Genomic DNA, 13,081 nt, shown 5'->3' on the forward strand with positions numbered 1-13,081 from the left:
AATGTCCAACTATGTTGAATGCCTTTGTATAGCTTATAAAGTCCAGATTCGAAGGAGAGGTATTCACTGCATTTCTGAGTCAAGAGTTTTATTATGGTAAGCAAGTAATCTGCAGTTAAGTAATTCTTTCTTAAACCTGCCCGTTCTGTTGACTGACATTTATCCAATTTTTGCGTTGAACTTATAGTAATTATTTTTGTTAGAAATTTGAACAGGTGCGGTAGTTAGTTATGGAACGGTAGTGTATCAGTTGAATCTTATCTCCCTTTTTAGGAAGAAGTATAAGTTTATAACAAGCATTCCACTGGGTATTCGGGATTTTAACTTATTGAAGATAAAGGGTAACTAAAATTGTTTCTGTCATCCTCCACTAAATTGATTTGAAAAATCATCTTTCCTACATGTTTCGGACATATAAGATGTCCATCACCAGGACATCAGACATCTTATATGTCCGAAACATGTAGGAAAGATGATTTTTCAAATCAATTTAGTGGAGGATGACAGAAACAATTTTAGTTACATCTTATATGTCCGAAACATGTAGGATAGATGATTTTTCCAATACATTTAGTGGAGGATGACAGAAACAATTTTAGTTACCCTTTGACTTATTAACTCCACTACAAGTATGGACTACTGTTGGGAAATAAATCTCCCAACAGTTTATTTATTTTCTCGTTCTGCTCGATGTTAGGTTATAATTATATTGCGTCTAAAAATCTAGAATTATCGGGTGCCATCAGTTCTTGGTAAGCGCTGACGCTGACACCGCAAGCGCAAAGCCCAATAAACTGGGGAAGGGGATCAGTCGAGTAGCGGTCGTTGCCCTGAAACGTTCGTAGAGCTCCCATTTCGCGTACGGCGAAAAGTTGAAATGAGAAGTTGCTCATTGTCCTCTGTTTAACTCCTAATGCCCAAAACGGGTCTCTCTCTCTAACTCTTTATTTTGCCCTACAAGTATTGTCAATAAAAGTGGTAACCTAGTGCAGGTTCATCACACTCTCTAAACTCTTTAAGTATTTTTCTAATTACTTAAAAACGTCCCCGGTCATCGTTAGTTGGTGTGAAGTTAACGTATAGTAACTGTTAACCTAGAATTATAGACATAAGTAAACTGTTACTAGTTTTTTAAGGAATGAAATTAGTGAGTGTAATAAAATCAGTGAAAGTAGCAAGTTTAAATAAAGTAGAGTTAGTACAAGTGGTTAGAGACAGTTTATAGAGACTGCATAGAGACAGCGGAAAAAGTGGTAATTTAAATCTACCCAATTACTGTTATTCCAAGTTCCTCTGACTACTAATAGATGTACATATTTAGAAAATAAATGTGTTTCATTTATTAGATTACAATTGGTTCTTCAAGGGAAGAATTATACAGTGCACCGCTTCTTCATAGACACAATTTTATAATTTTGTCCCCTTGTGTTTGGGGAAGACGCCACGGAGCAAATCTTCCCCGATCAACTACTTCTTCAACTTTATTGAACATATTCATATAATTATCAGATTTATTAATTAAATACATCCTTTGATCATCATGTCAGTTGTAATATCATCCTCACCGGATTCTTTGTTGCGTTTCATGTTCTTTTAAAGCTTTTGTTACTTCTTCCTTAGTTACTTTCGGTAATTCTTTAACTCCCACGTTTTTTACTTTCACCTTTGTCGTTTGACCATCGTTTTGATCCTGTAGATTTCTCTTTAGGATTCGACTTCAGTTTGTCATAACATTATCTTTACTATCACTAAGAAAAAAATACTTTTAATTATAAGCAATTTATGCCATTATTTTTATTTATGGTTTCGTTTTTTAGTTGATCCGCCTTCCCTCTTTTATGATCCCTTAGTTATTTTTTAATTCGTTTGTTTACGGTATTACATTGCAGATGCTTAAACTTAGTCTTTCACCTGTCCTACTTTATCTGACACATGTAATTAATTAATGCATGGAGATTTAGTAGAAATCTATCATTTGCTCGCTGCCAAAAACTAAAAATCCTGTAGAAGTGACGGATTTGCGCTGGACCAGTCTTCTACCTGTTTTGTCAAAAGAACTGCAGCAGGTTTAGCAACAGGTATTAGCAAATTTCTTGATGCTGGTCACTTATATATACTATATATGCAATACCTATATCCTGTTCAAATTACGAGTCAGTTTTTGACCACTAACCAAAACTCTTTATTTTTACTCTCGACAAGTGTTTCGCTAACGATTTTAGCATCTTCGAGAGAAGATTAAAACTAAGCTAAAACTACTTACAGATCTCCTTATATACTAATGATGTAACTAATAGAGCAGAAAAGGCAATGAAGCATGACTAAATAAATCTTAAACACTAAATAAACTATATAATTGACTATAAGGGATTGAACCTTTATCCCTGCTAAGATTTTTTGTTTTTATTTTTGAATGTTGCTAAACTTTCTTATACATCTAATTTTATATTATTATTAACTGGTTTAAGTAATTTTAAGTTGTCTATCCCTACAAAGACTGTTCAACTCTTCCATATTTCACATGAGCTACATGTTCTTCAAGTCTGACATTAATTGAACTTTTGGTTTATCCTATGTACTTTTCATCACAATCGTTGTAATTACTCTTATAGATCCCAGACTTTTCATTGGTCTTTATTTTACATAGGGTTTCCTGAAAAATTTCGTAACATGGCCGAACTTTGATAGACCATTATTAAAAGCATACACACTTTTTAAAAAACTTACATTTAGACAAACTGATTTATGGTATCAGGTATGGAGCAATTTTTAAAGAAATATGTTGAAGGGTATTAACCTAAAATACATTAGCAAATTTTCGTTACTAAACAAAAAACTAAAAAACTCCACCCCTACGGGTGACCTATATATTCGCTAAAATCCTGTCCTTGATTCTCAGATCTCTTCGTACAAATCAAAGACGTTTTTGCTTGTTTGCTTGCTCTATGCTTCTTTGATAGTATTTTCATCCAGATTTTGAGTGTTTCTCGATCAGTTGCGCACTATTTTGCTAATAAACAGAAATAATAAGAAACAATGTAATTTCATTGTAAATTTTGCACCAAATTGCCCTAAACTAACTACACTGTATTGCCTCAAAGCACTTTTCTGACATTACTTTAAGTATTTCAATAGAAAAAAGAAGAATCGTAAAAACAGTTTAGACTGGACAATTTCATTCAAATAAATGCTCACCAGCAATTATCTGTCGTAAAAATTATATTTTTTTACCTTGAAATGGAGCTTTTCACTATTCGGACAATGATTGTTTTGTAAATGATGCAGCAACTTTTAAGATAGATGCACAAAGACCTGCCAGGTTAATCCCTGATCACTTTACCAATAATAAGAAATTCGTTCAGTCAGAACATCCGAGTTATCCCGTCTTGCTTTAGAATTTCATTGTTTATTCTTAAGCTCTACTTAAGTCTGCATATTATTTTATCAATTTTTCAAAAGTTGCTAAAGCCTTCAAAAGTTTATAACTTATATTTCAAATATGACTTCATTAAAATTAAAGCTCTAATAAGCAACGACGTTAAAAGATTTCACTATAAACACTCTCTCAATATTTTCACTTAAAAAAAAAGACTGAGATGTTAAATTAATAAAAAATAGCTTACCCAGTGTTCCTCTTATTTCCTTCTGAGAGGTTTCGCTCGTATACAGCGGTCCAACGATACAAAAAGATCCACCAGCAAATCCGGTTAAAAATCGTCCGACAAGAAACATGGCCACATGTTTGGTTAAGATAATTAATACCCAGCCAATAATAAATGGAATTATTGTAAATAGTACGCAGAGCTTTCGGCCTATTTTATCAGCCAATATACCAATGGGAATACAAGTACACATGGCTCCTAAACACATGATGGCACCCGCCCAGCTAAGATCCAGCTTAATGTTATTGAGGGATCCATCTGTTAATTCTAAAATAAAAATGTTTCTTTCAATATTGCGTTAATTCTGTTGTGTGTAAATTTCCAATTTTATTTTGATGGCTTAAGAGTTACCGAGTTTTGTGTATTCCTAATGAATATTTTTCGGATAACGATGAATTTTCATAAATTCAAATTTAAATTCAAATTTTTTATGTTTGTACAATAAAGATGATTGTTTACACATGTCAGGATTATCAGGTTTCTATATTATTATACAGTAGGTGCAAAGTAATAATATAATAATAATATACAGATACGAGTAACTTATATAATTTTTTCGCTTCAATTGATTTTTTCTCTCTAACCTCTCTAAAGAAGATATACCTACTTATAAATGAAAAGACTTATAACATTGAAGTCTTAACACTCTTGTAATACTGTAAAAAAACGGAAAACATCGAAAAACATCACTCAAAATAGAACACCGAAACAAGACATCTTAAATTTCTATGCCAAGCATCATCCTTAAGCATGAGCCCTCAGGCCGAGACCACAACAAATATACTTACGAAGTCTTCATATTTGTATATAATATTTTTTATAGCATTAAGTTTTTTTTTATTTTCAAGTAATTTAACATTTCTTGGTAAACTGGGAAAAAAGAGGGGTGCATAATTATTTACATGTGAGAGGCAAAGAAAATTTACTTTAATTTTATTATTATTTCGGGTGTTATGATTATGAATTTCCTCTTGACAAGTATATTGGCTTAAATTATTTCTTGCATGCTTAAGACAAAGAAATATGTCAATCAATCAATCAATGCTTTATTGTCAAGAAATTGTTACAATTTGTAGACAAAGCTGTAAAACAAAAAAGACACAGAAGTACAAACAAAACACAATTAAAGAAAAGAAAAACAAAACAAAATTAAAAAATAAATAAATAAATAAATAGAATAGAATATCTACAATATATACAGATTAATACAACTTCAAAATTGTAAGTAGTCAAAAAGATGATTATAAAATATACAATTTAATGTATACAATGTCAAAAAAAAAATCATTCAAAAATCCTAAAATAGCTACACAAAGCAGTATATCTAAACATGTACCGATAGTAAAAATACATAATCAGCTACTGCGAAATTTTAAATCAATGATTACAAAACTGTGTAAAAAGCTCTCTTCAGTAAGAATGCTTTTAATGCTTTACGAAATGCAAAAAAAGATGTGATGGATTTAATTTCCAATGGCAGATGATTGTGCATTTTTTTTGCATTATATAATATGGAACTTTTGACCAACTCTGAATGTGGGGTAGGCAGGTATAGATCATGTTCCGTGTTTCTAAGTGAATAACTATGGGAAGGCCTATCAGATGCTGAACCGTGTTTGCATATTAGACAAACGGACTCAAATATGAATATTTGAAATTTTTTGAAGAAATGCTGGGAATGACTTCTGTATTTGAGTCTCAGTGTATAACGTAAAGCTCTCTTTTGTAGTCTAAAAATACGGTCAAATTGAGTTGCACTACATGTACCCCAGAATGGAAGGACGTATCGAAGGTGCAAATCAAAAAGGGCAAAATAAACTGTTCTAGAAGTAGACAGGATAAGCTCCTTAGAAATTGATCTTAACGCAAAACAAGCGGAACCTAATTTTCTTAATCAAGAGTCAATATGTGTATCCCATTTTAACGAGTTGTCAACAGTTAGCCCTAAAAACTTTACAGAATCAACTTCGTCAATTGTTGCGTTACTAAGTACAAAAGATTGCAAGGTATTTTTATAGGACAACATTTTAGTTTTGGAAATGTTGAGACAAAGGAGATTAGAGTCGCACCATGATTTGATAATAGTTAAATCACTTGATACGGTTCTATCAAGTGTAGAAATATCCGGATTACTTCAGGTAAAACTAGTATCATCAGCAAATAAACAGACTTTACCGTTAATAGTACCGTACTAGGGTGTTGGTTGTTTAAGTTAGAGTATACATCATTAAAAAGAGAAAACATAGCATCATTTGTGCATTTTTTATTTAACAATCCAAATTGATGAGAAGTAAGTATTTTATATTTTAGCAAAAATGATTGAAGTCTTTTTTTAACCAATCTTTCAATAATTTTTGAAAGTGTGGGAAGAAGAGCGATAGGGCGATTGTTGGAAGACTGATCTTTGTCTCCTCCTTTATGTAGTGGAATTATTATCGCCAACTTAAGGCAGTTAGGAAAAACACCTTTTTGGAAAAAAAGATTAATTAAAGTAGTAAGATGACATAATGTACATTTGGGCAGATTTGAAAACATTTTGAGAGTAAGTCCATCAATTCCAGAAGAGCCTTTGTTTTCGATTTATCTAATTGAACTGCAAAGCTCTGGTAACACTACGGGCGTAAAGAAAAAAACTGTGGAAATTCTCATTTGCAATGGGAAGATATGAAAGTGGATCATGGGAAGAAGTTATGGTACTCATTAAAGTATTTGCCACATTTACAAAATAATCATTAAGGTTCTCAGATGAAGTGGAGATAGTATTCGACAAGGAAGGCTTATTTCTAAAAGCATTAACAATCGACCATGTTTCCTTCGCCACATTTTTAGATTTAGCCAGTCTCCTATTATAGTAAATATCCTTGGCGGCTTTTAAAGTTCTCTGATAAATCTTTTTGTAAAGTCTTACGTATTTATGAAAAAAAGCGCTGTCTGAAAATTTCTTAAGATGAGTTAATAAGCGCATGTTCTTAGCAGATGTACGCAAGCCTTGGGTAGACCAGGGGTTATGTTGCTTCTTTTTAAGAGGTCTCAAAGGAAAGGATTTGTGAGAAAGACTAGGTAGCGTTTTTACAAATCTAGAGAATTCTGAATCAACGTCGTCGGAGAGAATATTCCAGTCAATTGATTGACAAAGGTGCCTAAAATGTAAACAATTTTTATTCGAGAAAATACGGCCTAATTTGCGTGGAACATTTTTACTTTTAGATTGAGTTATGGAAAACTTGGTTAACACTGCTTCATGGTCTGAGAAACCTGAGCTTAAGACAGTACAATCGACGAAATCTGGCTCAAAGGAAGATACGACATAACCTATTGTACTAGAGCTGGTTTTAGTTATTCTGGTAGGTGATTTAATGTGCATGATTAAGCCAAAAGAGTCGAAAATGGACTGGAGAAATTCTTGTGCAGCACACACACTGGAAAAATCAATGTTTAGGTCGCCACATAAAATGAGTTTGCTTTTTAACGGCAGAGACCCAAGAAAACTTAGTAATTTTTGGAAAAAAAAACATTTACGTCAGCATCAGGTGTTCTGTAAATACAAACAACGTAAAGATCAAAATTAATATTGTAGAAAATGAAAAATTCAAATATTTTTTCAAAAACTAAATTATCGAACTTGGTTACCATTGAAAAGTCGTTGGTATTAGACAATATCACAGTACATCCATGAGTTAGATTTGTTCTATCAAATCTGGCAACTGTAGTGTAATTATCCACCATCACAGGCTCACCAACATGCAACCAATGTTCAGTTATGGCAACGATTTCTGGAAAATGAAGCTCTTCTAGTAAAAGAAATAAATCATTAGTTTTATGTCTTAAGGACTGAATATTTAGAGAGAAAATACTAAGCTTGCCATTGTCCAGTATTTCAGAGTGTGCTTGATCCTCTGTTCGCGTCAAATCATTTAAAAATTTTTATTCCTGGCGGGAGATCCACCAGAATAATAATTGCTATAACTCTCTCTAATTTTTTGAAGGCGTAGCAGCTTTTCTGATGAGAAGAAGGACCTGAAGGCTGACAGATCTGCTTCAACTAGACCAATATTACCATGATGCCTGGTAGCGAAAGTAGATCCTCCGCAAAGAGTCCACGTCACCAGGAAGTCCCTCTGATGCAAGTGCCAATTGGATGCTGGTGTTGGTATATCCTTCAAATCACACACTGGAGGGTTGATCATGCAGATAGCCAAGGAATAGCCTAAGAGGTTTTAAGATGGAAGGGTCTCTCAGTCTGGCCAATAAATAGCAACCATCAGTCGCATCTGAGTCTCTTGATAGCCGCACTATTGGTGGAGTCAACGGGTCCATATTTGCTGCTTTATTCGCCACTGAATTATTATCTCCCTATTAGAACTAATTTTCAAAGATTAAACCTCTCTGGATATTGTAGCAGATGTTAATGGAACTGAGCGATGTGGCAGGTTATGGCTGCCTGGAGAGTGAGGCTTAGACTTAGACTGGGAAGGCTTAGATTTGGGCGAGGTGGTACTATTTATTTGGACTGGCGCTTTAGAAGTTTCCAAACATGAATTTATGAGATTGCCCGGTGGCCACATACTAATATCCTTTAGCCGCTTTAAGTGATTTAAGTTCTGCACACCAATTTTGAAGTCGGAATGTGCAATGTCCTTGGTTTTTAGTATTGGGAAACATCGGATAAAGTCCGTCGTTCCCAGTTTTTCTTTGATGAAGTGTGCAAGCTGATTTCCGGTATACGGAGGTGGGATATTTGATACAACCACGTAATATAACGATAATGCCATTCATCTTTGTTCATTGTGTTGTCCTTCGGTGACGTCGGAACCTCCAGGTCTGGTTTTTCTGTATGATCAGTCTAGCAGGCTATCGTCCTTTTAGTTACAGGTTGGTAACTTTTAACATTAGATTTTTCTTTAGCTAATTGTTCTATGGTTCATTTGTTTAACATCTTTCCTCAGATTCACTACTTCACTTTTTAACTCTTCATTGAAAGAATCATGGACCTGTACCTTTACCGTCTCACCATGGTTGTCCATAAGAATTGATGACAGGTTGAAAATTTCCTCTTTCATATCTCTGATTGAATAAAAAAGAGATTCTTGTCCATTTTCAGATATAGTATGGAGGCGATGAATGTCATTAATTTTGTCATAGAGACTCTTCCATTTGGAGTCGTGAGAATTTAAAATGTTGTACATCTCTGAAAACACTGGAAGAAGGTCGTTATTCTTCTTTAGACAGATTCCCAGAGCATTGACATTTTCTAGAGATATCTGAGAGTTTTGCAGCTGCGAAACTTTATCATGAAGATATTTTAATATTGTTGAATATGAAGGACCTTTGTAGTTACCTTGTCCAGACCTGTGCAGCCCATACAGAAATTACGGCGGCATTCCCCACTGCAACGAAGTTTGTATTTCTCCTTATCGGAGACGATTTTTTGGCAGGAATCGCACTTGAATTCAGCCATTATTCTCAAGTGGACGGTAGATGTTTATACAGGAAAAACTCAAAAATAGTTCAACAGACAGAGTTACACAGGAACTAAATAGTTAGTGGGAAATGTTTTTTAACTAGAAAGCACGCACAGCAATTAATGTTCAATATTAAAAGTTCAATAAATATCGAAAAAGTCAATGGTAGCTATACAAGGTCACGTTAAGTTACACCGGAAAAGTTTATACTAGCGAAACGTAAACAGTATAATAGGAACTAGAATTTAGCAGGAAGCGTATGTATAGCGGAAAACACACCGTTGTAATTTTTAACATTAAAAAAAATTGTTTTTGCCTCTTCTCCTTTTCTTGTACCTACGTCCTTTTATTGTCGTGTAAAAAACATACCAAAGACACACATAACGTATTATTTATTATTTTGTTACTTTTTAGATTTGGGTCAGAATTTAAAAAAATATGAAATACAGGCATATTTTATTTAAAATTAAGTCTAAAGAAAATTTATATTATAAAATTTATATAATTTTTCATATAAATAACAAAAACAAAAATGTCCTTCCACCTTCCTTCATTAATCTTTTTTATTGACGTTTGACATAACGACGCGAGGTGACAGCGTTGCCATACATGTTCTATGATTAAAGAATTTTTTATTTCTGTTGGGTTGGGATAAATTGCGTTGAGTTAGGATGTTGAGCACAGGGGTGAGTCCATGTGCTTGATAGTATAGACGCGAACTAATAGCATCCTTAGCCATGCCGCAGCCATGTTCTCCGGATGTCGAGCTCACTGTTTATCGAACTGTGTTCATAGGTGTATCCCCTAGTTCAGCGCCGTACTTAGTGACTATTTTGATAGCGTTTTTACAAAGCGTAGCGTTTTTTATAAAAACTTTTATGCGTTTGTTTTGTGATTTTGATTAAAATGGCTACAGAATCGCGGGGAATGAGTCGTTGTGCGGCTGTTTTATGTAAGAACAATTCAAATAATTGTGATTTGAGTTTTTTTAGATTTCCGAGAGAATCAGAAAGATAAGTACATAGCAATAAGTTATCATGAATTTCATGATTATTGTAATTTATAATAATTACTTCGTATTATATAATACAGAAACAACAGATCTATACAGGGTGATTAGAATAAAATGAGGTACATGGGGATAAATATAGAAATAGAATAATCGAAAAAGTTTCTTTTGGAATTTATTATTAACTAAGCAAGATACGAAAAAAATTCAAGACCAAAAAGTTTTATTTGTATAATCCACAGAACATAATAAAAACTGCACAAAAGTCAGTGGCGTATATTTTAGTTGTTGTTAAATTTTAACACCCTGTATATTGAGAACGAAGAATTTCTGGACATATGTTTATATGAACTTTTTGATTTAAAATTACTCAAAGAATGGTCTCTTAAATTTATGGTACATACCTAATTAACTTCCTGCACGTATTCTTCTATATCGCCGTTGTTAGATGTAGAAATGCGATGTTTATTTTTGTTTAAATATTTTGTTAATGTTTGAACTTCATTATTATTAAAAAATAAATATTTGTACTATGTAGGTTTTTTTATTTTACAAGATAATAATATCTAAAAAAATGTTTTAAGTCCGGCTCTAGCCAAGGCAAAAGCCGCGTGGACCGTAGCGAATGTCAGCGGCATCCCTACTATAAGCAAATATGCCGCGCCTGCGTTAGTACACATGCACCGAACTCGCTTATTCAAGCCAATTTATTTTTATTGAAGTGCGACTGCTGGTTTCTTTATGCTGTGGTATAGAATAGAATAGGATCTCAAAATGTTAGAAAATATGGAGGCTACGAACCTCTGCATAAGGGTATGCATTTTTTTCAGCGCTGGGTATTAGCTTGTGTACAAATAGTGAAACCCATTCACTATTATAATATAAAAACACTCTATCATGTTGGCAGATAAATTTAGATGTCTTTGGTCTTTTCTCTTCTTATATAGGATATGCTTTTTAGATGTGCTTGTTTTTTATTACTTACATTGAGCTTTAGAGGAATATTTATGTTTAATATAGAAAATATACACAATTTGACAACAGTTTGACAATATAATTATCAATAGCAATGAGTTTCGATCGTCAAATAGACTTGAGTAGACCTCTTTTTTGATATAATTTAAAAGGATTAAATGTTATTTTTTAGCGTCCTATATGAATATTCTGGAAATTTTTTACCCAGCTACATAACCAACCAAATTTAAAGAAACGGTTCTGGTCTGCAAACCTCAAGCTTTACAAATTAAGTTTTAATTTAATTTTTTTCAATTTGTGTATATAAGGTATGTACATACATATAAAAGAATTAAAAAAAGATTTGTAGTGATTATTTACAAAACGATTTTCAGCTTTTTTAACCAATAAACGGAATATTTCTTATTAAGGCATTTTGTGTTGATTATAACGTTAATAGATGTGCAAGCAGAAACAGGAATTTGCCTTTTTTTAGATGCAAAAAAACAACCAAACTTACGGCATTTAAAGTAAATGGCACTGTTGGATGGCTTAAAATCACATTTTTTGGCATTATTGCACTAAATGACGACATATTTTTTTGATCCTTTCTAAAATATTAGGTCTTACTTTCACGAATACTAGGAAAATGTAAAAAAACAAAAATAAACTCCTTCTTTTGTTGTAAATATATAGTTGTAAGTCTTGGTTAATCACTTCCGAATCATAACTCGTCAGAAATCAATTAAATCTAATTTCAATCATATTTATCATATTATGTTACGTATTAAACTTGATATTAATGTGTTCGTTTACCATGCGATATAGACGCACAACAAGAAAATGCTCTCTTGTGCTTAGTAAGCGATAAACGATAATATTGCCATACAAGTCGAAGAGGTACTTAAGTCACTTTTTTGACAATCAATCAATCAATAGCCAAGTGGATTCGACATCTATCTACGAAAACGAAACTCTAAAAAAGTTAAGAGTTTTTTTTTTATTTGTTTTATCTGACTGGTAAGATGTTTCATTGATTTTTGGGGCAAATGGCTTATTATAGTCTTACCTACATATAAAACTACATACATATAAAGTCATTCTATTTGCAGCAGTCGTACGAGACGGTCGTGTTTTCGTTCGTTGGCTCTGTTAGTATTGAAAGTTTATTTTGTTTTGATTTGACCGCGTGTTTGAAAAACTTTTTTGTTATGTGTGTCTTTGGTATGTTTTTTACACGACAATAAAAGGACGTAGGTACAAGAAAAGGAGAAGAGGCAAAAACAATTTTTTTTAATGTTTTCTTTTTTTGGTATTTTTTTATGCATAACTTCAATAAAATGAAATTTTTCCAAAACTACTGAACATACAAAATTCTTAGTTGCAAAAAAATAAGTAAAAGTAAAACTGGCACTGTTGAAATCTGAACCCAGGCCGCCCGGTTCATAATTCACTCTCATTACTATTAAGCCATGAAGTGCTTGCGGCGAATATTCGAACACGAGCTCAGATCGTACATATGTAGGTACACATTGTCATGATTTTTTTTTTAATATTTTATTAAAGAAAATGTTATTCATCCTTCAATTTTTTTTTTTTGATTAAAATACTCCAAAGAAGATTAGCTTACTATTTCATATTCAAAAATGTTAAAACTCGGAGATACCTAGAGTCGACTAGAACCTATATAGGCTATAAAATTTTTGTTTAATTTTCATAAGTGATTTTAACAATAAATAATAAAACGTTAAACTTACCATCAGAGATGTTCGATGTCCATCCTATAACCGTGCCAGTCCCCATTGCCCCGATACAAATGCTAACCGCTGCAAAATATTGCGGTAGTTTTTTGGCTTCAGCAGCCATACTTTTTCACCGACTATTTATACTTTAATAATATACTAAAAATTCTTTTAAACAAAAATATCTAACAAACATAAAATCGTTATAAAATATAGTTGACAAGTTGACGTGACAAAAAACGACAAGGTAAA

The 13,081-nt window shown here is 32.8% G+C and overlaps 1 protein-coding gene across 1 annotated transcript in view; it reads right to left on the reverse strand.

Moving 5' to 3' along the window:
• Positions 1-13,081, reverse strand: part of LOC126742174 (facilitated trehalose transporter Tret1-like) — a 30,944-nt gene extending 17,863 nt beyond the window's left edge. The window contains exons 1-2 of the mRNA XM_050448749.1: positions 12,845-13,081; positions 3,624-3,929 (exon numbers count right to left, since the gene is read on the reverse strand). Coding sequence (XP_050304706.1) covers positions 3,624-3,929; positions 12,845-12,953 — 415 coding nt within the window. The 5' untranslated portion in view covers positions 12,954-13,081. The remainder of the gene's footprint in view (positions 1-3,623; positions 3,930-12,844) is intronic.

The sequence above is a fragment of the Anthonomus grandis genome, chromosome 11 (assembly GCF_022605725.1).
Source record: "Anthonomus grandis grandis chromosome 11, icAntGran1.3, whole genome shotgun sequence".
In the NCBI taxonomy this organism is placed as follows: domain Eukaryota; kingdom Metazoa; phylum Arthropoda; class Insecta; order Coleoptera; family Curculionidae; genus Anthonomus; species Anthonomus grandis.